Below are 26,252 nucleotides of genomic sequence, written 5' to 3' on the forward strand. Positions count from 1 at the left end.
TCACAGCAAACAGGAGCTTTGTTTGTTTTTTAGATAGCAGCAGCGGCAACGGAGGAGCTCCACAGAGCTCGTTCACAACAGGGAGGAGGCTCTCATTTGATTGTTCACAGATTGATCACAGCAAACAGGAGCTGATAAACAGCTCCGGTAGAAACGGAGCTCGGAGCTCCGGAGGTTCACAACAAAACAAAGAGAGGCTGCATAACAAAACAAAGGGAGTAATTTAGTTAAAAGCATTCTGGGATATCTCCTTATTCCCTGGAGGCCAATAAAAGCGCTGGTGTGTGTCCACACTTGATGAGCAGCGCTGGATCACCAGCGCTGCAATCGCTACACCCCAACCCGGCCAGGTGTACAGCCAGCGCTGCAGCCAGGGAGTTGCAGCGCTGGATGTGCCTTGCAGGTGTGGACGGTTACTAATTGCAGCGCTGGAAAGCCTCTACCAGCGCTGCAACTTGCAAGTGTAGCCAAGCCCTAAGGAAATTGCTTGTGTGACTTGTGGTTAGCCAGTGGGGTGAGACCAAAGTCCCTTTTGTCTGGCTGGTTTGGTTGGCCTTAGAGGTGGAAAAACCCCAGCCTAGGGCTGTAACTGCCCTGTTTAAGCAATTGGTCCTGATTTGGCACTCTCAGTTGGGTCCCGCCAGAATCGCTCCGTCACAACATGCTCCAAGGAAAGGTTCTTCCTGATCCTCAGTAGTTAGAGGTTGACTCGCCCTGACGCAGGTTTATCCCCCAGCTAACACTTTTGATAATTCTTTTACTATTCACTGCTCCAATAACTCTGTACGTACTTGTTACCCATTCAGTGTCGAACCCTTTCCTCAATCCTGCTAATCTCTTACCTTCAATGGCAGGGGCCGAATTAGGAGAAAGGGGGTGCAGCCATGGCAGGTACCATTTCCAAAAGCTCCTACATGACTTAAGTGCCTAATTCCCAGTGAAAGTCACTTTTGAAAATGGGACCTGGACTCCTAAGGACATAGATGCTTTTGAAAATTGTCCCTGATATCTGGACAGCCCTGTCCTCCCCAGAAAGGCCTTAAGTCTTTGGCAGCTGGGGCAATGTAGAACACCCCAGACGCTGTCGGGGGCTAGCCCCAGAGTTGGGAGGGGCCTAGCAATGGGTTACTGCCCTCTCCTTCCCTCTCTTCCACAGGGCTGTGCTTTTTTTGCTGCTACTACAGCCTCTTTCCTTCGAGGAACCAAACAGATATTAAAATGATTCTAGGGGAGAGCTCTGACTTGGTAGGATTTTACACCCACTTTGCACAAGTCTAAAGGACAGCCCCAACACGAGGCAGTGGTGAACTGGTCCCTCTGTACCACACCCTTTCCTTTACCAACAATCTGCTGGTTTCCAGTGGAATGCCTTGGAGTTCCATATAAACACAGGTAAACACACAGTAAAGGTACAGGCAGGTGATCTTCGCAAATGCAGCTTTAGGGACAGGATACACTGACCATGAGGCAATCTGGCACGTGAATAAAAAGCCGCTAACTCTCTCCTAACTCAACAGCAGTCAGGGCTACAGATGTCTTTCGAAAAAGAGACAGAATAGTTTTTTTGGGTAACTTCAGCGTTGCACATCCAAATCCGCTGATTCCCCAGTTGCTAAAAGGGAGTCTTTCCAGACACTGAGTCCATCTGTGGTCTCCAGGTTCCCAATAGTAAATTGTGTTATAATATTCCTCTTCATTTTCACCCTCGTGGTTATTATATAAATATGTATTTTCGCCACCCAGCACGTAGATCCTCTTCTTCCAGCGCACCACACCAGCGCCAGCAATTTCAACTGGCAACTTTGGGATCACGACATCCTTGTCCACTCTTCCATCTTCGTCCAGGAAGAAACACTTTCGACTGCAATGCAGGTTTCCTGAATCAGGCCATCTCTCATTATGATGTCTCACTCTGCTCCTAAAATACCCACCAATAACATATATCCCATTATTCATGGAGACAGCTCCCGACCAGTAGCACTCTGCATCCAGAAGCACCTGCGTCCACACATTGGAGCTAACTTTGTAGATCAAAACCTTCCTGGAAACATACCAAGAGCCCAGTTTGTCTGTCACGCCACCTATCAGGTACAATTTATTTTTAAGCACTGTGGCGGCAAAATGGCTCAGACTGTATGGCAGCCGAGAGATGGGAGTCCAGGTCTTCGCCATCAAGTCAAAGCACTCTGCAGAATCGAGATAATCTTCATACCTGCACCAGCCCCCCACAGCATAAAGCTTCTGGCTGCAGTTTAGAAACCCATGTGAAGCACGGGGCATTGACATGGAAGGGAGTTGTGTCCACCGGCCTCTGAAAGAGCTGTACTCATGGAGAGTATCTGAATAAGAGTCATCTGTGTGCACACCTCCGGTTACGTAGAGCTTATCTGCCACTGCCAGGCAGCGAGCACAGTACAGGCATTTCAAAGGCGTCATCTTTTCCCACTTTTCTGTCTGGGGGTCAAAACAGCCTACCTGAAAATCCTTCGTTTTCAGCTCTGGGCCCTCCATGTTGAACAGGTCCACGCACACAATACACTTGTTGTACATGCCCTGTCTAAGACCTCCACACTCCTGCAACCTCTCTTGTCTGTTGAGACGCTTCCATCGCAACCGCATGTCCCCGCAATGTGCTGATTCTAACTGGACCTCTCGGAGCTCTTCCTGGGTAAGGAGTGGAAAGCGGACATGCCTCATTATCTTACTCAGGAATGGACGGCGGTTGGAAGTTTGAAACTTCATCCAGCGTCGCACTGCCCGGTAGACAACTATCTCAGAAGAGACCACCAGGCTGTCTGAGGAGATGATGCTAATCAAAGTGCTGGGTTTCAGATGTAGGAAGCTTTTGTCCTCCAGAGAGAGGTGCCTAAAATTCAGGCTGATCTGTCTCATGGCTACTCGGATCAGAGCTTGTTCACCATGGGCATAACCCAGTTCATAAAGCACAAGGCAATTTTCAAGGGAAACTTGTTCCAGAAGAAAGCTGTGAAAGTAATGGGGATAAATGTTACTGGGGAAGTCACAAGTGTGAGACACTTCTCCCTTAGACATTGGGGTAATAGCAACACTTAATACAAGGAGCTAAAGTCATTCTAAGGGAGAGGATCAAATTATATATTTAATGAAGATTTGTGACCCAGTCCACAGATTCTCCGTGAAGCCTTGTTCAAGTCACTTACTCTGCGCCTCAGTTTCCCCATCTGTACAATGCAGAGAACAGCACTGCCCTACCTCACAGGTGTATTTTGCAGATAAATACATTAAAGTGAGGTGCTCAGATACTTTGGTTATGCGGGCCAGATACGTATTTAAAGTAGATACCACCTTCAATTCACACAGCTCTTCCACTGGAAACAATGTGAGGTTTGTGTAAAGATCAGGCTTAGAGCGTGACCCTCATATATTAACTATCTTTAAGTTAGGAAACTTACTGTTGCATTCAGCATTAGTCAATGGCAAAACATGGCTCAGGGCACTTTTAGGACCATAGCTAGTTCTGCCTATTTGTTTGTCTGGCCATTTGCACATCTGTCTAATCTAATCTAATCTAATCTATCCCCATACAGTCTAATCTATGCCCACACACCACATCTATCTATCCCCATACGATCGATCGATCTAAGATATCTACCAATCATGTATTGTAGTGTATTGAAAACTGTCAAAATTGTATGCTGTCACTTAAAATTTCAGGGGGGTTTCCTGGTCCAGGCAAAGGGGAAGCATGCAATTCGAGCATAGGCGCAATCAGTCTGCTGACAGCCAGCCTAGATTAAAGTGGAGTGAGCTGCCTCTCTGTTTTGGGGTTCTTGTGGGACATTGTTCTGAATTCTAAGAAATAAAGTAGCATTAATAAGCAGTCATGGGATAAGAGGGAAGGTCCTCTCATGGATCAGTAAATGGTTAAAAGACAGAAAGCAAAGGATAGGAATAACTGGTCAGTTTTCACACCGGAGAGAGGTAAATAGTGGTGTCCCCCAGGGGTCTGTACTAGGACCAGTGCTGTTCAACATATTCATAAATTATCTGGAAAAAGCGGTAAGCAGTGAGGTGGGAAAATTTGCAAATGATACAAAATTACTCAAGAGAGTTAAGTCCAAAGCAGAGTGTGAAGACTTACAAAGAGATCTCACAGGACTGGGTGACCGGGCAACAAAATGGCAGATGAAATTCAATGCTGATAGGTGGAAAGTAATGCACATTGGAAAACATAATCCCAACTATGCATATAAAATGATGAGGTCTAAATTAGCTGTTACGACTCAAGAAGGAAATCTTGTGGTCACTGTGGATAGTTCTCTGAAAACATCCGCTCAGTGTGTAGCGGCAACCAAAAAAGCGAACAATGTTAGGAACCATTAGGAAGAGGCTAGATAATAAGACAGAACATATCATAATGCTACTATATAAATCCATGGTACACCCACACCTTGAATACTGTGTGGGGTTCTGGTCGCCCTATCTCAAAAAAAATACTTTAGAATTGGAAAAGGTACAGAGAAGGGCAAGAAAAATGATTAAAGGTATGGAACAGCTTCTGCGTAAGGAGAGATTAAAAAGATTTCAGAGTAGCAGCCGTGTTAATCTGTATCCACAAAAAGAACAGGAGTACTTGTGGCACCTGTTCTTTTATTAAAAAGATTGAACTTTTCAGCTTGGAAAAGAGACAACTAAGGGTGGGGATATGATAGAAGTTGATAAAATCGTGCCTGGTGTGGAGAAAGTAAATAAGGAAATGTTATCTACTCCTTCATGTAACGTACAAACCAGAGGGTCACCCAATGAAATTACTACACAACAGGTTTAAAACAAACAAAAGGAAGTACTTCTTCATACAATGCACAGTCAACCTGTGGAACTCTTTGCCAGGGGATGTTGTGAAGGCCAACATTATAAAGGGGTTCAAAAAAGAACTAGATAAGTTTCTGGAGGATAGGTCTATCAATGGTCTATCAACCCCATGCTCTGACTGTCCCTAGCCTGTGATTCCCAAAAGCTCTGAATGGATGACAGGGGATGGATCACTCAATGATGACCTGTTCTGTTCATTCCTTCTGAAACACCTGGCACTAGCCACTGTTGGAAGACAGGATACTGGGCTAGATGGACCATAGGTCTGACCTAGTATGGCCATTCTTATGTTCTTATGTCACATTGTAACCTTCCTGCAAGAGTATTTATGTCTTTATCTAACTTCTCTGTGTATATGCCATGAACATAACACTTACATGTACTTACCCGCAATTTCCAATTTGTGCACACAACAGCGATGACTACGCACTGTTGTAGTAAATGGGCCTATCACTTTTTACTTGCTTGGGAATTAACCATGAAAAGTAGTCAAGTTGTTTTTAATAAAGAATGTTATAAACAGGTGCAAGAATACCAGACAGAAAAACGTAATTAGTCCAAACAAAAAGGACGCCTGATATAACTCAAAGACTGTGTTAAGATCATGGTTGGTAAAGAAGACAGTGCAACTCCAAACACTGATGAATGAAAATTGGAGTGTTGGAAACTAAGACTGACTGATGTACAAAATAATGAGAGGATGGGCTATTCCACCCACCACTTCCTTTTTGGGTCTTTTAAGAAAGATACTTTTTGGGGAAAACGAGAAGAACAGATGGCAGCTACTAGAGCAAGCTTCACCAGCCTGGCTGCCACCCCTACTGTCCCCTGGGACTCCAGGCATTCATCATCCTACTCCTGAGAGATGCCCTAACCAGACTGGGCCAGAGAAAGTGACCCACATGACATCAGCACTTCTACTGGCTTCAGCTGAATCCAACTACCACCTGGGATGAAACAGAGTGGGACTTGCCACAGCTCATCTCAACCAACTTCTTCCCTTCTCCCCAAGGACAGTTATCCCCATCTTTGATACCATCTTAAAGACTGCAAAACAAGGAGTTTTTCCTTCTAAAAACCCTCTCCAGCTAAGGAAAAGGGAATAATGTTACAATGAAAGCCTGACAAAGCATTGGAAAGGTAAAGTAGTAACTGTTTTTCCTCATTTTCTTTATCTTTAAAGAAAGGTTAAAATGATGTTTAATGACGTGTTTGCCACAGTACTAAGCAGGCTGAGGTGTCTGTATACCAAACCCCAGTCCTTCTTTAATGTTGGACAGTCACTGGGTTATGTTAACTTCGTTAGCCCCTATATTCTATCTAAATTAATACACCACCACCTACATTACTTTAAAATCTTGAACCAGATTCCCAGCTGGTGTAAATCAATGTAATTCCAGTGAGGGCAATGGTGCTTCTACGTAGAGTCTGACCCTGAGGGACCGGGTCTGACCCATAGGCTGGGTGTTTGGCACCACTGACTTTGTATTTATAGAATACCTGTTATTTGAGGACCTCAACGTGATTTACAAACTAGAGCTCTACCAAAAATTGGCTTCAAATAGATATAGGGTAAAATATTCAAAAATATCTCACTGATTTAGGACTGTAAGTCTCATTTTCAAAAGAGACTTAGGCCTGGGTCTACACAAGAAAATTAAGTTTGTTTAACTGTATCAGCCAAGGGCGTGACAATCCACAGCCCCGAGCAGTGTTGTTAAGTCAGCCTAAGTCCGTGTGTAGATAGCACTAGGTCGATGAAAGAATTCATCCATCAGCCAAGTTACTGTCTCTCGGGGAGGCGGGTTACCTACGCCAATGGGTGAATTCTTCCCATCAATGTAGGTAGTGTCTCTGCCGAAGCACTACAGTAGCGCAGCGGTACGGCTGTAATGTTTTAAGTGTAGACAAGCCCATAGGCACTTAAACCTGAATGCACAAAAGGAATTAGGCACCTAAGTTCCTATTTGAGGTGTCTAAGTCCTGGTTTTGGTACCACTTGCCATGCACAACCCTTCCCGCTCCCACTGAACCCTGCAGGTGCCTAAACTCACTCAGTGCCTAAATTTCTCCACTGAAAGTTCTCTAGGCACCTAGGTTTCTGATTCTGGACATGCACATGGCTGCCTCCCTGTGGGCATCTGGGTGCCCATCTCCCACCTAAGGCCCAGAGCAATTCACAAACCGGGGAAGGTAGCTGTTAAGCTATCTAAGTCATGTAAGGCCCAATCCGGTCAGCATGTTCAGAGGCCACCTACTGGGTCAGGCCCTTCAGGTGAGTTCATACAAAGCAGCTGAGTGAGTGTGTGTGTGTGTGGGGGGGGGGTTAAACGAGAGAGAGGACAAGAAAAACACCTTTATTCACATGAAGTCACATCATAAGTATTTAAAAATGTTATAAAATTACAATATATACACAAAACCACAAATCAAAACACACCTTAAGGAAACATTAAACCTGGATCACTAAAGTATCGTCACTAAAGTAACTATATTTTGAGTGAACTTAGTTCACTCAAAATATAGTTAACATACCAAGTCAACTGAAAAGTTTGCAGGTGGTAAGTCAGTTTCTAAAAAGTGTGATCAATCTGCACAGCTGTGCCCGGACCAGCCTTAGCCCATCACACCACTGTAACCCGGCCATTCTGTTCCGGCGAGATTTCAAAATGGCTTTGCCTGACCCAGCAAAAAGTTAGCCAGGCAAGAAACGAGCAGAATGCAAGCACTGTATCTCACTCTGGCATGAAACCAGGCCCAAACTGCTGAAAATCTGCTGCAAAAAAACAAAAAATAGAATCAAACGGGAACATGTAGGAAAAGCTGAAACGCTGTGGCTATGACTATCCTACAGAGCTTACAGCGCCACAGGCGCACTGATGCAGCTGCACCGCTCTACGCTACTAGTGCAGACCCTCTAAGCCGATGGGAAGAGCTCTCCTGTAGACTTAATGACACCAGCCCCCGCGAGTGGTGGTAGCTATGTCGGTGGGAGAAGACAGTGCTGTCCACCCTGACGCTTAGGGTGGTGTAACTTGCGTCGCTCAGGGGGTGGCTTATTCACACCCTTGAGCGACAGAACTTATCCTGACATAAGTAGCCTGTGTCTGAAGACAAACAAAAGGGGCACTGCATGGACATCTCATGGATAATATGGTGTGCAAAATGATTGGGTGCTACGATGCCATGCAGGAACCTTTAGGAAGGGACATTGTATAACATCCTCCAAGCCGGGGGCATAGAGACACCTTGGGACAAAGGCATCCTCCAGGCTGTATCAGGGAGATTAGAGAGGGCAGCATAATGCCGCACCTTGACACAAGTATCATAGAGCTGCTTCTTGGTCATGGCTGCAAAAGGAACATTCACCAAACTCCTCCAGGACAACAATCTGCTCGGTTGTACAAGGATCTCATGCACAGAAGGGGAGACAGCTAATGAGGCAAACACAGGCTTGCCTCTTAGAAAAATCCCAGCCAAAACCTCCTGCAAATACTGAGCAGCCAGCTGAGGGAGCGCCGACCAGATTCAGGTCGACCAGATTCAGGTCTGAACAGCAAGACTTCCAGCTTAACCAACGAGGAACAATCAGGTGAGAGCTTTGTCAACCCAGTCTAAGTAGAGGCAGAAAATAGGCTCATGCAGGAGAGAACTTCAGCAGGAAAAAGTGGGTTAATAAACAGTGGCTCTTCCAACAGCCATAAAATGGAAAACACCTGGTCCGGTTGTGCACTTTGCAGAAGTTGCCAGGTGTTAAAAAGACCATTTTAGAATGGAGGAAAATCTAGATTCTATAATCGACCAGGTGCCAGCAAAAATAGTCAAAGCCCAACCCCATAGCAAGACGGAAGGGAGAGAAAACAAGGGACTTTCAGGCCAGCAGGGAATCAGAGGACAGCAGCTGCTGAACAGACTGGAGGCAAAAGGCTGCCACGCTGCTGACAAGTCAATGAAGCCCTGGCCCCTGCATCTAATTGCAGGAACAGCAAAGCAGGATGCAACCAGTGGTAGCTATTAAAAAAAAAAAGTGAATATGCATCTGAATCCAGTCCAGAAGGCCTCAGCAAGGGTCCAGACACACTAGCTGGTGCCACAACGTGGAGACCACAAGGTTGTTGGCAATCAAAACCCTTCTCCAAAAAGAGTCCAGAAAGGAGCCAGCAACATTTCTGCAAGAAGCCTTGCAGCCGCCCTTCAACCCCCTCCCAGTTCTTTAACACATATTGTTCAGATCCAAAAAAGACCTCCAATACCTTAATGCCAGAGATGCCTCATTGCAATTGTTGGGACAACAAAGAGGGATCACTACCCTGCCAAAAGCCCAGTACATTTGAATGAGCTCTTAGCCCAGTTAATGCGGGCACAAGATGCTTGTTCTTACACTTGTAAACAAGTGCAAAATGCCTGCACATCACTGTCAGATGTAATAAAAATGGAGCTATTATCAGTATAGGCTGAGAGATGAACCAGGAAGGCGTGTGGCACCCTGGCACAGAAAGGCCAGTCAGATGGCCTCTGAGGAGGAGCAGGAATGGCTCCAAACTAAGAGAGTACAATGCCCAGACAGAGGACACCCCTGATGAATGCCTCTGCAAAAGGGGAAGCAGCAGAAAGACTCCTATTAATCTTCAGGACACTGAAAATGTTGTGGTACAAAAAAATATATTCGAAGAGCAACTGACCCAATCCCGAAAGCTTCTAACGCTGTTAAAAGATAATTATACTGAAGTCTATAGAGGCCTTCTCCTGATCCATTGAAACAAGCCCCACATCCAGATTACAAAGTTTGTTAACAGTAAAAACCATCACAAATTAAAAACAAATGATCAAAAATACAGCGGCTAGGAATACAACATGTTTGATCAGGGTGTATCAGAGTCCAAAGATTCCTTTAGTTGGTTGGCTAAGGCCCTGGATAGTCAGGATAATCAGAGCAGAGAAGGGAAATAGGTGTCCAATTCCATAAGTCACAGAGATCCCCTTTCCTGTGTAGCGGGGTGGTCACTGCCTGCAGCAGCTGAGGGACAGCCCTTTCTCCTGGGTACACTCCAGCACCCCTACAAAAAAGTCAGGACTGAGAAAATGCCAGAAAGGCTTGTAAAATTCAGATGGCAGCCCATCAATACCTGGGGCCTGGCCTGTCGAGAGCTGCTGGACCACAACAGAGAGCAACAGTGACAGCGGGGTGCCCAGGCACTGCTGCTCGTCACCAGTCAGATGGGGATAATCCCTGGTTCAGCTCCTCCACTGCCAGCACATCCCAGGCTTCAGGTGAATACAGAACACTGTAGAAAGAAACAGCTGCTTTCTGGATCTCAGCAGGGCCAGCCATCAGATGCTCCTTGCACCTGCTCTTCCAAGAAGTGCCTTGAGAGCCAGTTAAGGCTTAGGGAGTCTACACTGGGTTTCCCATGTCAAGGTTGCCATGAAGGCCCAAGGTATCTCATGCCGGGGCACTCATGGTCTGATGCAAGGACTGTGTGGCAGCTGGGAATTACTGCTGGCAAAACAGTTGGATCTGGACCTGACACCCCAGCACTGACTCAGGGACTCATACAGGGGCTTGTGCTGCTGCCAACACTCCCAAAACACAGCTAATACCTGGGTGAAATTCAAGGGCTGTAATAATTTGATATTAAGGCACCAGTGGGAAGCACAGGCAGGAAGAGACACTGACAGAAACATAGTGATGGTCAGACAAGCGAGTGGGAGACATGGAAGACCGAACTTCGTGCTATAAAAGTGATCCAGTCTATCCCCTGAGACCTGGTTGGGAGCAGCCTTCAGCCAAGTGTGCGGCCTAACAGTGGGGTGAGAGAACCTCCAAACATCTACTAGCTCAAAGGCAGTACAGTGCAGGTCCCTGGCCGACGGAGGGCATGGCTCCGCATGGCTCCTGTCTAAAACATCATCTACAGCACAAGTGAAGTCCCCTCCCAGGACAATAGCAGCATCAGGGCCACAGCCAAGCATAGGAAGGGCAAGTGTCCGCAGAAAGGAGACACAGTGTGGGGGCATACACAGTACAAAGATTAAAAACAATAGTGCCCATACGTGTCTCCACCTGGAGGAGCCAGCCTGGCACAATCTCATTCACAGGCAGGATCTGTGCCCCTGAACCCCAGGAAAGAGAACAGTTACCCCAGCTGTGACATTGGCGCCATGGCTCGAGAAAGCTTTCCTTTCCCATGCCATCAGCCAGTTCCCCTGATTATCTGGGTCTAGGGTGACCAGATGTCCTGATTTTGTAGGGACAGTCCCGATATTTGGGGCTTTTTCTTATATAGACTCCTATTAACCCCCACCCCCGTCCCGATTTTTCACACTTGCTGTCTGGTGACCCTAGCTGCCTCTGAGTGTGTCTCTTGCCAAAGGACAACATTGATCTGTTTTTGTCTGAGTTGTGCCCTTTTATGACCATCCCATCTAGGGTGACCAGATGTCCCGATTTTATAGAGACAGTCCCGATTTTTGGGACTTTCTTATATAGGCTCCTATTACCCCCACCCCAATTTTTCACACTTGATGTCTGGTCACCCTAATCAGGGAGAACCAAGCAGCAGAGAGAGAGAATGAAAAGTGGAAATGCTTTAAAAAAGAAAAAGCCATGGGGAAGCCTATATAGCTGAGCAATCCCTGCCCAACCCCCCCTGCCGGAGCTCACCTGGGCCCCTGGGGCTCTGTGTGCAGGCAGTTCAGGGAGAGGCACACTGTCCCCGGTAGGGAGCGGGAGCCAAGGCAGCATGTGCTTCCCTGGGTGCTCAGGATGGGGGGGTGGGGGGAGCCATTTTGGAGCAGTCTGGAGCCAGCCAGGGCAAGGGCAGGACTGGCTGTGTGAGGAGCTGGTGAGTCCCAGGCCTGCATGCAGGGTTCCCCCTGAGAACTGGCCTCTGGAGACCAGAAAGCGAAATCCCCCAGCTTGAGCCTTTCCTGCTGCATGGCGACACCCAGTTCGTAGAGTTTTGCTGGGAAAACTTCCCCCAGCCAGGCTGAGTTAGCCGCCCAGCTCCCTAGGTGAGACCAGTCACCACATGGCCAGCTCTGCTCTGGCTGCTAGTCCAGGGCTGCTGCCTGCTGGGAGTGTGTCGGAGCGCCCGGGGGGAGACTACCGTTGGGATGTCACTATAGTTTTGTAATCTGCACCTGGAGTCCTGCGCCCCTTGATTGTGAGGGGAAATCCTGGGCCAGCAGCAGCCCGACTCCTGCGGTGACTGAGGAGTCCAGAGCCATCTCTGACCCTGAGGATTATTCACAGAGTTTGAGAGTCACCATCTCTTAGTAAGCTAGTCAGGGAGACCCCTAGTTCCTGAACTGTGTCCTCAGGCCAGGGCATCAGGGGTTGGGGATTTTGTTACCTGCTGCCTATTAAATCTGCAGATGGATTTACCACCTTATCTCACTCGTGAGTCTTTTGGGCTGTACTGAACCCAGTCAGCCACCTTGCTAACTGCTGCACAGAAGGTATCAAGGCCACAGGTAATCAAGGGCCCCAAAAAAGTATGTGTGCCAATGGGAAACTAACTTTACATTTGCTATATCAGGTCACGTGACTGGGGAACTTTACGAGTATTATCAGCATGGGCACCGGTGACCCTGAGAATCGTGTTTTACCCTGTTATGTTATATTTATCTCCTGTTTAGTATAATTACTGTGTTGAATATAGTGTATATATTTGTGTTATTTCTTGTGTTATTTGGCAAGTAAACAAGGGTTACCCTATGATTAGAATTTTCCTTCCCAGCTGCCCTGGTGACCTTGCCTGGAAAGAGTGAAGGGGGTGGAGACACCACCAAATAAATTCACATGGGAAGACAATAAATCAGTTACACCCTGCTGAGTGGTGGCAGAATCCAGAAGAGCCCAGGCCTGTCCATCAAAACCTGGAAGAAGATTGGCATTGAAGGAGGTAACCAGGTGGAGAGGAGGCGCTTCACTCATCTTCCTCAACCACTGTTTGAGACAAATGTTTCCTACACTCAACCGAGGTCTCTCTCAAGACAAGGGCAGCCGAGTGAACAAAGCGCTGTACATCAATCCTCGACCTCAATTCCCCGCTTCCCTTTAGTGGTCTCCAAAAAGTCACCCATCTCCTGCACACGGTACCCACCCTTCTGACACAAGTGACTAGCTGAGACATCAGGGACCAGTGATGAGTCAGAGACCGTTGTCATCCTCTTCATCTCCCTCAGCGCCCAGCAGCTCAGGAGAACGTTGAGCCGCCATTGTAACATTCTCCTTCACAAAGGAGATTCAGGAGGGCAGCTGGCAAATCCCTTTCCCCAGGAGGGGCAGTCAGTGCAGCCCCAGGCTGGCACCAAGCAGCCTCACTGCAGCCTGCATGATTGGGGGCCTGAGGACTCCCCTTTCCAGGGGAAGGCAGTGCCCTACTGGGAGCTCCAGGCACGGAGCCACCACCCAGCACGACACTATCCTCCTGCTCAGGGCCCGCAGCTCCATCCGCAGCAGCTGCCAGCAGCTCATGGGGCTCCAAAGTCTTTGCTTGTTTAGAAATAGTCCTGCATAAACTGGTCCCACTGGGCTGTTCTTCACTCCCAGCTCTAGAACCGTTCTGTAGTTCCTCTGCAGGGAGCCGCCCCTCAGCCTCAAGGACTCGCTTCTGTCTAGGTCCAAGTGATGGGGTCACAACATGGACCCTAGACAATGACAGACCACACACTAGTGAGGGGTGGGGAGATAGAACCAGGCAGTGCAGATGCAGGTTCTGTGTCCTGCTGGTCCCTTCATGTCCAGGGGCGGCTCTAGGCACCAGCAAAACAAGCTGGTGCCTAGGGCGGCAAAATGTAGGGGGCGTCCCCTGCCGCTGGGGAGGGCGGCAGGCTGGGCCGACGGACCTGCCGCAGTCATGCCTGCGGGAGGTCCACCGGAGCCCCGGGACGACTGGACCTGCCGCAGGCATGACTGCGGAGGGGGCGCTCGTCCCGCGGCTCGGCTGGACCTCCCGCAGGCATGCCTGCGGCAGCTCAAGCGGAGCCGCCGGACCCGCGAACCGCCCGCAGCTGCGGGAGGTCCAGCCGAGCCACGCGGGACCAGCGGACCCTCTGCAGTCATGCCCGCGGGAGGTCCGCTGCTCCCGCGGCTCCGGGGTGCCTCCCGCGCATGACTGCTTGGGGTGGCCAAAAACGTAGAGCCGCCCCTGTTCATGTCCCAGCCTACTCCCCACTATCCTGGGGTCCCACCTTCTCACCAGGGTCCCCTGAGCCAGCAGTGTGTGGGCAGGGACCCTTCAATGACCAGGGTCACCACTCAGGAAACATTTCATATTTTTAGAGGTAACAAACACTGTATAATCTGCCCCATCTCTGTGGTGCTTTGAAACCAGGTTCAAGGGCTGTTCGGCGTTATTTAGAACCACACAAACCCGGTGCCGAAACGACACCACAAGCCTCCCATTTGGGTTCTTGCAACCTAATGGAATCATCCTAACAGCAGAAACCTCCTTCCCATGACAGGCACATTCAGACACGAGCATCGAATTGTGAAGGAAGGAGGAGACATTGGAAAAAATGACAGTAGCAGGAGTAAACAAGGGAAAAACTTGAACGAAAGATTCCTTGATCCAGAGTCCTCCCTGTACCAATCGATTCCCAGGCCAGGAAAGTCACCCTAGATTTGTTCATCTGAGATGCAGATTTTATATTAGCACAGCCAATAACCTCTCCACTCAGCACCGCACCCTCCACAGTGCTGGAGACAACAGGTGCACACCGCACCCCACGCGTGTGAGACAAACGGCTAAACACATCTGAGGTGGACCCCATGGGGAACCCCCCCCCAGCCCCAAGGAAGAGAGGAGGCGACAAAGCAAAGAAACAGCTAGTAATAAAACCAAACCAAACACAGACTAACAGAAACCCAGCTAGTGCACATAGCAACAACAGTCTGACTCTCAGGGTACGTCCAGACTACCCGCCGTATTGGCAGGTAGCGATCGATTTATCAGGGATCGATATATCGCGTCTCATCTAGACACGATATATCGATCCCCGAACACGCTCCCGTCAACTCCGGAACTCCACCAGAGTGAGCAGCAGTAGCGGAATCGGCAGGGGAGACGCGGACGTCAATCCCACGCGGTGAGGACGGGAGGTAAGTCGGGATAAGATACTTCGATTTCAGCTATGGTATTCCCATAGCTGAAGTTGCATATCTTACATCGACCCCCTCCCCATGTAGACCAGGCCTGAGGCGCCCACCGTTCTGACAGAGAAAGGGATTACCAGGCTGAGACTGACTCTGTACCCTGGTGCTCATGTGGGAAATAGGAGACCCAAGATCCAATCCTGAGTCTCTAATTACTCTTCAATTATTTATCCACTGTGCAAGAGCTTCAACAGGAGAGACCGTGAGAGCCCCACATCAGAGTATCCCACAGGCCAGGGGCTGGGGCGTGCCCTTGAGAGGTGGCAGATGCCAAATCAAATTACTTAGCCCCCTCATGCACAGGGGGAACTTGAAGTAGGGCTTTCCCACACCCCAGGTGAGGATCCTAACTACTGGGCTAGAAGTCTGAGGGAGATCCTCTTCCCTAACTCCAAAGAGGGTTCCCAGCTGTGAATCACAAGCAGAAATTGGTGTCTCCCTGAAGCCTGGATGTAGGGGCCTGTCTCCCTGAGAGGGGTTGGGCTTAGGAAACACCCTTCTCATCAGCATCTCCCATTTGCTAAAGGCAGACTTTAGCAAACTCGGGGAGTTGGTAGGTAAGATCCCATGGGAAGCAAGTGTAAGGGGAAAAACAGTTCAAGAGAACTGGCAGTTTTCCAAAGAGACATCATTAAGGGCACAAAAGCAAACTCTTCCACTGTGTAAAAAAGATAGGAAGTATGGCAAGAGACCACCCTGGCTTAACCAAGAGATCTTCAATGATCTGAAACTCAAAAAAGATTCTTACAAAAAGTGGAAACAAGGTCAAATTACAAAGGGATGTAGAGACAAAATTAGAAAAGGCCAAGGCACAGAATGAGATTAAATTAGCTAGAGACATAAAGGACAACAAGAAAACATTCTACAAATACACTGAAAGCAAGAGGAAGACCAGGACAGAGTAGGTCCATTACTCAATGAGGGTGGAAAAAAAAACAGCAACAGAAAATGTGGAAATGGCAGATGTGCTAAATGACATTTTTGTTTCAGTTTTCACCAAAAAGTTTAGTAGCGATTGGATGTCTAACATAGTGAACATCAGTGAAAATGAGGTAGGATTAGAGGCTAAAATAAGGAAAGAACAAGTTAAAAATTACTTAGACTAGTTAGATGTCTTCAAGTTACCAGGGCTGATGAAATACATCCTAGAATACTGAAGGAGCTGCCTGAGGAGATATCTGAGCTATTAGTGATTATCTTCAAAAAGTCATGGAAGATGGGAGAGATTTCAGAAGACTGGAAAAGTCCAAATCTAGTGCCCATCTATAAAAAGGGGAATAAGGACAACCCAGGGAATTACAGACCAGTCATCTTAACTTCGGTACCTGGTAAAATAATGGAGCAAACAATTGAGAAATCAACTTGCAAACACCTAGAAGATAATAAGGTGATAAATAAGTGTCAGCATGGATTTGTCAAGAACAAATAGTTCCTGGCCAGTGGGAGCTGCAGAGCTGGCGCTTGGGGCGGGGGCAGCGTGCGGCGCCCCCTGACTGCCCCTACGCATAGGAGCTGGAGGGCGGAAATGCCACTGCTTCCGGGAGCTGCGCAGAGCCATGGCATGTGTGGAGCAGGGCAAGCCCCTGAACCTGCTCCCTGGCAGGAACTTGAGGGCTGCATTGAAAGGTCTGACAGGCTGGATGCGGCCTACCCCGGTCTAGATAATTCTTGGTCCTGCCTTGAGTGCAGGGGACAGGACTAGAAGACCTCTTGAAGTCCCTTCCAGTCCTGCAATTCTATGATTGTAGCTGAGACAGCTACATGCCTAGCGTGCTAGCTTTGTGAATTGCAGTCTGAAGCGCCTATCTCTGCCCATTTATGGTAGAGGACCTCTCTCAGGCTTTGTCTAGCACTGTGATTTTTCCAGGTGCCTAACTCCTTTAATGCATCTGTAACGGGGTGGCTACCCGCTCCTGCCCTTTGGGGCTTTAAAACAGCCCTGGGAAGGGGCTTTAGGCTGGGCTGATTGGAGGAGTGACTGCAGCTGGGGCCATGCCCCAAACAGAGCTGCAGGGCCTAAAAAGAAGGCCAGGGAAGCCAGAAGAAACACAGTCTCTCTCTGTATTCAGAAGGAGATGGGCCTGGCTGCAGGGAGCTAGACCGGGTACCTGAGTGGAGTAGGGCTGGGGACAGGCTGAGGAACTGGGGAGCTCCAGCCTGGAAAGCCCCAGGCTGCGGCCTAGCAGAGGGCTAACAGGTACTGGGGGTTGCACAGGGGGCAGCCCAGGGGTAGGCCAAGGCAGCAGGTCCAAACCCTCCTTGCCGGTGATGAACAGGCTGATACTGCAGTCTGCCCCAGGACGTGGGGCTAGAGAATGGCTGGCAGTGGCCAATACTGAGGCAAAGTGGGGATAGCGGGGTGGGGGTTCCCCTGGGGAGGGGGAGACCCAGTTAAAGGGGCACCGGGGTCCTGGGAGGGACATGGGGGACAGGAGAAGACAGGTGGATCACCGGCCTGCAGAGGGCGCTCCAAACGCTGGACTGAGCTAATTCCCAAGGACGACCAGCAGGTGGTGCTGCAGGGGTGAGTCTGACCCGTTACAGCATCCCAGCCTTAGGAGCCAAAATCTCACTGAAAGTCAATGGGACTTAGGCTCCTAAGGCACTTATGTGCTTTTGAAAATTTTACCCATGTAGACAAATTCCAGGCAAAAGTCTGTGGTTCACATAAGGACACGTGATTTCCCTGTACAGCCATAAAAATCCAGATAGCTGTGAAGGGTGGCTGCTTCTTGTCATGGGTTTGCTCTGTGTCGTCAGTTCTGCTTTTCTCTTTGCCAAAGGCCTTTATATCTCCTTCCTCACAGATTCCCAGGCATACAAACCTTACCGTCCTTTCTAAACCTTTGACTCCCTCCTGAAGTGTCCATCCCACCTCCTCTCAATATATAGCTGGCTTCTGCTAAGGAAACATTGGCACCATCCATCAAAAACTCTCCTCCTCCTGTTCTTTATCCCCTTCCCAGAACCATCCCTTCCCAGATCTCTTTGGATCAGAAAAGTATAGTCTCTTGCCTTCTTCCAATCCCACAATTTGTGCCAGGCCCTCTCAGCTCATCTCCCTTGCATCCTCTCCTACTCCCTCTCTGGCCCTTAACTTTAATCATCCTCTCAGAGCTGGGAGGGAAACAGTTTGCCCATCCTGCAACTATTTTTGAGTTTGGGTTTTTGTTTTTTCCTTTCCACATTGGGTCAAATCTGAGCGCTTTCAAAGTTTGCCAGTGTTAAAACCAGAGAGAAAGAGAAATGCTGACTCTATAGTTCAGTGGTCAGGATGCTCAGCTGGGATGTAGGAGTGTCACATTCAAGTTCCTGCTACAATGAATATTTATTTAGACAAAGTAGAACAGCTCCAGTAGGAGAGATTGAAAGCAGACTACCCTGGAAGAGTTGCCTTTGGTTAGGGCGCTCCCTGCGTGATTAGAGGCCAGGTTCAAATTCCTGCTCCAAAGCAGGCCCGGAGCCCAGGTCCCCCACATCGTAGGTGAGTGCTCTAACCACTAGGCTTTTCTGAGGTGTTGGTGGGTCTCTGTGGCTTTGACCAGAAATTCCACTGTGGACTCAAATAATCCTTCCCAAGGAAACGTTCATCAAACCTGCCATGGTCCTGGGAAAAGTTGCAGTGTCAACAAATTGCCGTTTGCCAAAGAAAAACTGTTTCACTGAAAAATTCCTGATCAACTCTGATCTCTAACTCTGGCTCCTCCCTCTCTCTCTTTCAAACACACCGCTGAGCACCCCCCCACCCCATCCCACTGTTCTCTCAAAACTGATATTCATTTCTATAGATTCAACTCTGAGTTCCACACTGACTCTCAAACCTACCTCTCTAACCCAGGTGCTTACATCCGTCAGTCACATTCTCTGCCTGGCTCTGCTCCCTTTCCCTCTGGATGTGGTGCCACTAATTCAAACTGGACCTGTCCAGAGAAGAGCCTTTTATCTTTCCTCTCCTCTGCCCCCTTTCTCCGCTTTCTTTAGCAATTCCACAAGCTCTCTCTGCCACTGGGCTTGTAACTGTACAGCCATCTTCAGTCCTTCTCTGCTCCCATCCAGACTCCCAGTGAATCCTCCGTTTCTTCCTCCACAGTCTCTAAGGTTCATCCCAAACTTTAGTTCATTCCCTCATTATTGCCTGCTGTGACCAATGCTGCTTCTCGCTCTGCAGCTTACCACCCTCCCATCAATCCCCACTCATGTCCATCCAAAACAATGCAGCCAACATAATTTTCATCTCCCGACTTTCTGAATCTTCTTTAACCCTGATCTTCTCCGTTTTGCATCCAATGCTGTACTGTATCCCCACCTCCACTTTGTTCTATGGGTTCCTATAATAACCACCTCCCATTTCTGTACTCGTCTGGCTTGTATCCTTGCTACTCCCTTTGTTTCTGCCTGTTCCCAACTTCCTGTCTACATCCATAATCACCATCACATCTGGGAGACCCTCCCAGACAGCCCACACACACAGCTTTCTCCTTAGAAAGAGCCCTTAGACCCCCGTTATCCAAGGTGCACGTCAGTTTTGATGAAAATACTTGGCAGATTTTGTCCTGTTTGCCCTTCTACTATACCAGCCTGTACAGAACAGAATGATCCACGGAACACAAGCCCCCTTGGGTAGGGAACGTGACCTGTTTGGCAGGACTCTCCAAACAGCCAGCACTGTGCACATTTACAGCATAATCACAGTTGTTGCCATGTCAGCCTTACCTGGAGCAGATCTCCAGCAGAGGGAGGATCTGAAGCCTGCTGGCTGCTACGAACACAGCCTGGGCTGTCTCTGAAGTCAGTGATATCTTCTCTGTGTACAGATACTGTAGGATGGTTTGCACAGTGGAGGGGGCCATGTCCTGCAACAGAACTTCTCCATCCTGGGATTCTTTGAAGGAGCTGACAAACATGGCTCGAAAGTAGGGATTGACTGCAGCCAGCAGCATCCTGTGCAGAGAGAGAGAGAGGAAACACGGTCAATGGAGCATGTTCACGGCTCTGAAAAAGGAACTGACAGAACAAGGAGTAATGGTCTCAAGTTGCAGAGGGGGAGGTTTAGGTTGGATATTAGGAAAAACTTTTTCACTAGGAGGGTGGTGAAGCACTGGAATGAGTTACCTAGGGAGGTAGTGGAATCTCCTTCCTTAGAGGTTTTTAAGGTCAGGCTTGACAAAGCCCTGGCTGGGATGATTTAGTTGGGTTTGGTCCTGCTTTGAGCAGGGGGTTGGACTAGATACCTCCTGAGGTCCCTTCCAACCCTGAGATTCTATGATTCTATGAACTCCATTGCTTTTGCACTGATCCAGCTGGCCAGTGAGGACATGTTCCATACCTGCCCCTTCGCTTGCTGATAAACCTTCTGACTAGAGACCAGTTATAACCAGTATTCCCAACGTGGTTTTGTGCCCTTGTTTGGTTATTTTCTTCCTTCTGAGATTCTCTGAAGCTGGACAGAGTCCCAGGGTGGGTGTGCGGGGCATCCTCGCTCCTCAGTAATTTCCTGGTTCCAGCCTCTGGCCTTGAGACCTTCTGTCCAACAACCACCCTTTTGTCTGAGGAAGAGGCAACTCTTAATGTAGCTCCTCCTCCAATGCTGGAAGGAGTTATGGTTCCCACTTCTCCAGGAGCAGAGATTGGCCAGATCCCCCTCCCCTACCACTAGCCCTAGGATGGGTGAGTCCCCCACTCTGAATAGAGATGGGGAGGAATGGAGCAGAGGGACTGATCAAATGTGTCTCCTGGAAATGGGAGAGCAAAGGCGCTGCCTTCGGGGAAAGGGGACTATCAGAGCACAAGTGAAATTAGCCTCCCTCCACCCCATCCTTGTTCTCTCCTGGAGGGCTGGGACCTCAGATACACAGGGCAAAATCCTGACCCTACTGAAGTCAATGGCCATTGGCTTCAGTGAGGTCAGGATTTCGCCCCTAGATTTGAAGGAGGGAAGGGATCACTTTGGCTATCTAGTCTGACCTCCTGCTTCATAAAGGACAGAGAATTTCACTGCAGCCAGATCCCCCATCACCTTCTGTAATGACCTAAGTATTGGATAGTCCTGCTCCTCCATCCCAGAAATTACTGTTGGTCTTTGTTATGTTGCAGTGCTAGATGCTGCCCTCTCCAGGCTTGCTGAAGAGGACTCTGGTTCTACTACTCCATGCCCTGGCTGTTCAGCAATTTGCCTCCTCTGGCTGGCAAGAAGAAAAACTAGTCTCTCCCTCTGTGATCCGCACCTGGGTTCAAGGATTACTCAGGGCTAAATGGGACGCTAAATGCCATTCCCAATTCAAATATATATATGGCTATCCATGGCCCTTGCTTTTCTGAAAAGTTATGGTCAGGGAAGTGAGGCAAACCCTTTTCTCAGATCACTGAGAATACAGCTACCTGAAATCATCTAAGCATCACTGAGAGTCAGAAAAAGAGACCAAGAAATGAACTAAATCAAACAAGATTTCAACTGCAATTCACCCTCACCCCTGCCATGCTGGGTCTTGGTCCCCTTCTCACACCAGCTTTACCTCATTGGCATTACTCCTGAATTACACCGGTGTGAGTGAGAGTAGACTCAGGTGCATGGTAGGAGTGAAACAGCCTGTTCAGAATAAGGAAATTGCTATATTTAAACTGGTACCAGGACAGGTAACACAAAGGGAAGGGTGGGTGGTAACTGCAGAAGAAGCGTGGAGGAGAGTAACTAGAACATTTATTTGATTTCAAGAGGCTGCCCAATTATGAAACCAACAAGAAGTAAAACAGAAATGTCTAGATGCTGAATGGCTGCAGCATGTATTTCTCTTTGCTAAGAGGCTCATAAAAGAGATTTTGCAAATGGCTAAGACATTTTTACAAAGGAAATATCCAAGGAAGTCAGAGACAAATAAAGCCACCCACAAGGTTGACTGGAGATAAATGAGATTTTTAAATTATGTGCTTAAGAAACGTCAGGTTATTGTGTTATGTTTACATGATGATCTTCCATTTAAACAAAACGAGAAATTAAGAGGGGCATATGCAGAACCTTTCTAACCTGTGACATGGGAACCTCTTTCCTTCAGCCACTATGGTGGCATCACACAGTCGCTGCTCCTGGTACAGCTGCTTCAAACCTGCAGGAAGGGGAAGACAAAGCCAAGGGTGTGTCAGAACAGACATTGCAACAGAAACATCAGCCGGCAAGAGAAGAAATAACTTGGTCTAAAGGAATTTTTAAATGGCATCAAATCTCAGGTCAGTTGTACTAATGATGCAGTGACTTCCCCAGGCGAGCAAAAGCTGTTCCCATTCGATGGCTCTTTGGTGGCCTATGTGAAATGAGCTAGGGGAGGGGGGTGTCTCAGACTAGCACCTATTTCACATAATGAAGGGGGTCCACTTTCCCAGCTGGCTCCCCCTGTTGGTAGTCTCAGCCAAGAGGCTCAGGACCGAACATGCCATGGGGACTGAACTCCCTTCTTGCTCCTATACAGGGTTCTTGCAAGTCCGGACCAGGACAACACAGTTCAGCCAGCGGGCGGGAACTTTGCCCTGCCTCCTGAAGCTGTGTCATTCTGAGGATAAATAGGAGACTTCAGTTTCCAGGGCTACCACATCAGTGTCTCTCACCTGCACCAAATTTAGCCAAAAACGATAAAAGGAAGGAACAACACTTGCAAGTAGTTTGCAGCTCAGCATTGTTCTTTGGTGATGTCTGTGCACAAGATCATTCATCTTCCATGGTCGATCCATGGTCGATCCAGAAGGGAGCCATTCTGTGGGATGTGACCCAAATGTGAAGAGTATCACACCTACCCTCTCGAATATAGTGTCCCAGTGGTTTAGGTGCCTCTTCTGTGTCATCCTCCTCCATAACCATTTGGGAATTTATCAGTTCGGTTCTGAGATGTGCCTGGAACCTCTGATAAGTGCAGCTGGACCTCAGGGTTTATCACAGGTGGGCCCAGCTAGAGGAACAGGAAATTAAGCTCACACTGATCATCAGAGAGATGCAGCTCCTTTAACGTCCTTTCTCTGCAGTGCTAGCTCAGCAGAGATATCTCGTGACTACCCCCAATATCTCCCAGTCAGTCAAGAGCATCCTTTAGGTCACTATTTTCCAGCCACCTGCCTGGGGTAGCTGAGTGGGAAACACCCTTATGTCCTGAGGTAGTCCCCCTCCATTGTCCCCCACTTCTCCTGCAGCTAAGTGATGTCTGCTGCTCTTTTACCTTAATAAGCAAATGATCCAGTCTCTCTGATGCTCTTGGGTCTTCCTCTAGGTGCGGCAGCGTGGTAGCCACTAGGAACCATTGCCTCAGAGCTACAGCCGGGAAAGTCTCTGGGTTTCCAAGTGATTGGCTCTCACATTCTGCTCCCTGAATAGTCCGTGGTGTGACGGGCAGAAGAAAACATTCACAGAAATCCCCCGGTGTGACATTACAGGTGTGACATAACCACAAAAGCCAAGACAGTGTAACTGACAGGAGTTGTCTATTTAGGTCACCCCCCTCACCCCTTGGTTTCGCAGTGTGGATAGCAGGTAAAATGCCACACTGATCAGACATCTCTGCCATACACAACTAGGCTTAACAGAGAAGTTCAGGAATGGAGTCAGAACTGGGACTCTGAATTTCTTAAGGGGAGGGGGGGAAGAGGGAAAGAATGCATGTGAATTCCTGAGATTTCCCCATTTTCATCCCTTATTACTGCTGCCTGCAAAACATACCTAGCCCCTTCCCTCTTGGTGAGTAGGGAGGATGCAGTGCTTAGGGATGGTTACAGTTAATTACCCCTGGATCTGTAGCCTAGTTTATTAAGAGCCTGCCTCCATGTCATATAATTCTTGGGGGATGTGAGTTTGTGCTGCACTTGTGAGTAAATCTATCTTAACTAAACATTTTGGACTCGCATGACTGTTCACTACTGAGAGTGAGTCAAATCTCCTCCATTGACGATTGCTCTGACGGGATTGCTCAATAACTTGCTATCAAAAGGCCCTTCTCAAAGATATCAACAGACAGTCATTCATTCAGAAATGAGGATCTAAGCGACAGGTTTTCAGAAGTGCTGAGCATCCGCAACAGGGATCAGATTGCCAGAAGATCGTATCTCCCATTTAGGCACCCAAGCAAAGTAGCAAGATTTTCAGAAGTGCTTAATTCCCGGCAGATCCCATTGTTCTCAATGGGAAGTGCTGTCTGATCACTTTTGAAAATGTGATCCTAAAGGAAGAATGGGTTCTGCAGGTGACCATATGAACAGGAAACTGTTTCCCCCATTCTGGTCCAGTTTTGGAAGATGGGTAGGCTGGTGCCTCAGTTACAAAACACTAGACTTTGGGGAGAAGACATAGGTGTTCCCTTCAAGGGAAGAAATAGCTCTTGTTACTCACTGACCTGGGATCTTAAGTGACACCAAAGATTCTTCTTTGCAAAATGGGCTCATCAATCGAGATCATCCTGGGAAATACTCTTTCCTCATTCCTAACCCCAGTCCCTTATGTACAATCATACCACATTCTCTCACCCGCATTCTGTGTGGTCTCACCTACCTGCTCCTCCTCCTGCTATTGCCTGTGTGGTTTTGCAGCCTTTACAATCTGCAACCATGGGGACACCTGGGTTACAACGGCCAAGGGGTGAAGATGTTGCTGTTTCCACTGGATCTGCGTTCTGTTTCCCAATTGGTCAGACTGGGAGATGAGTCACAGTCTGTTTTGCATACTGTGTTGTGATTCATGAGACTGGGATTGCATGTCTGCCTAGGAGGAGGGCAGGCAGGTGAGAGGGATGCAAGGGAGGTTTATGACTGGGAAGAGAGGGCAGCTGAAAAGAGGACTCCACTTGTGAAAGGTTTGGTTTCTTTCCCCTCCACACTTAGGAAGTGCAAGGGCTGCCTGTCCATTTAGACTTTCATGGAGGTCCTTAAAAATCAGTCCTGGCTGGTATTCAAGCTTGTAATGTCCTGCCTAAATCTCTCGAGTCTGGTTTAGTACCCAGTTGGATGGCCCTGCTTGCTGGAAATGCTCTGAATCCTCCCACCTTGCTTCAGAGACCTGTACTCAAGACATCACTTGAGAGATAGAAATCTCTTTTGCAATTCACCCTAATGTTTAGCTCAGACACTAAGCACAAGAGTGTCCTCCAGAGTGGGCTGTGCACTGGAACAGATGGCCAGGCACCAGCTGGTGCAAAATGTCACCCTGAGCGTGGTGAACCTTAGTGTGTTACAGATCTGTAGCAAAACCCCAAACCATCAGCTTTGGTGCGGCTTCCTTTACAACATGTTCCAGTTCTGAGCCCTGTCAATGAAACATCGCAAAACCCTCTCTTATAATCGTCGGTGGCAGAGCAGGGCCTTTTGCGTCTATCACAACATCCACTGGCATAAGCGGCAGAACGATAACTTCTGTGCTCCAGCCCTGGAAAGAAGCCAGTGTCACCAACACAGACAGAAAGCATTTGACTCGCACAAGGCCTGCATAAGGAAACTAAGGGCTTTTCTACACAGCCTGTTAATGCACCACATCCCAGGGCGTCAAAATATTTAGGGTATGTCTATGCTCCAGCTGAGACTGACCCTCCTAGCCTGGGTACACAGACTTGCAGGGCTGGAGCTACTGAGCTAAAAATAGCATTGAGAGAGCTGCGGCTTAGGTGGCATCTCAGGCTCTCAAGCCCACCTGGGTCTGAGCTCAGGTGAGTAGCCCGAGCCTCCGTTAGAGCTACAACATCCACACGGCTATTTCTAGTTAGGCTCCCTCTCAGCTGCAGTGCTGAGTGTACTTAGTGCACTGGCCACCGGGGGTGTTACTGCATGTTAGGCCAGTGCACTGTAGATTCACACCCGAGCTTTCTGTACAGTAACATCCCGTGTAGACAAGCCGCAAGAAAATTCTTTAAGATAGCAAAGATTTGACACAAATAGTCATGACTTCAAAGTATTAATAGAGTTCTGATCTATAAAAACAACATTTGAAAGTGAAGAACTTCATAGTTTAAGGTGCTAAAACGCTCCTTAACTCTGTCCCGTCAGCACTATCCACCCAAAGGACATATTATAGGTACAGTTTTTTAATAAGCTTTTGAATTCACTGACTTCCAATGCAAATGTCACCCACTACATAGAGGTTCTGTGTTAAACTAGTGTCCCTGACCCTAAGGAGTGAGCTCGCCTTCTATGGTGCTACAATTTCCAGATCAGTAGGGTGAAAGTTACCCTTTGTGATTCTTAGATTGGGAGATTCTTAGGAGCACACGAAGAATGAATA

The 26,252-nt window shown here is 48.3% G+C and overlaps 1 protein-coding gene and 1 long non-coding RNA gene across 4 annotated transcripts; one reads left to right on the plus strand and one right to left on the minus strand.

Annotated features, from left to right (window-relative positions):
• Positions 1 to 1,482: 1,482 nt before the first annotated feature.
• LOC123354430 (kelch-like protein 6) lies at positions 1,483 to 24,644 on the minus strand. 3 transcript variants are annotated; one of them, XM_044996512.1, is made up of 6 exons: positions 24,534 to 24,644; positions 23,212 to 23,358; positions 22,610 to 22,755; positions 22,035 to 22,113; positions 19,727 to 19,954; positions 1,483 to 2,983 (listed from the first exon to the last, which is right to left on the minus strand). In XM_044996512.1, exons 5-6 carry the CDS (start codon positions 19,951 to 19,953, stop codon positions 1,495 to 1,497), a joined length of 1,716 nt encoding a protein of 571 aa, XP_044852447.1. In that variant the 5' UTR covers position 19,954; positions 22,035 to 22,113; positions 22,610 to 22,755; positions 23,212 to 23,358; positions 24,534 to 24,644; the 3' UTR covers positions 1,483 to 1,494. The 3 variants fall into 3 exon arrangements, with proteins under 3 accessions (XP_044852447.1, XP_044852445.1, XP_044852446.1); XM_044996510.1 differs by lacking the exon at positions 22,610 to 22,755 and adding an exon at positions 22,796 to 22,947; XM_044996511.1 differs by lacking the exon at positions 22,610 to 22,755.
• Positions 14,904 to 23,060, plus strand: LOC123354431. The gene is made up of 3 exons (XR_006574750.1): positions 14,904 to 14,959; positions 22,063 to 22,234; positions 22,474 to 23,060. It is a non-coding gene; the product is annotated as an uncharacterized LOC123354431 (long non-coding RNA).
• Positions 24,645 to 26,252: the final 1,608 nt, after the last annotated feature.

This window comes from Mauremys mutica, chromosome 21 (assembly GCF_020497125.1).
Source record: "Mauremys mutica isolate MM-2020 ecotype Southern chromosome 21, ASM2049712v1, whole genome shotgun sequence".
In the NCBI taxonomy this organism is placed as follows: Eukaryota; Metazoa; Chordata; order Testudines; family Geoemydidae; genus Mauremys; species Mauremys mutica.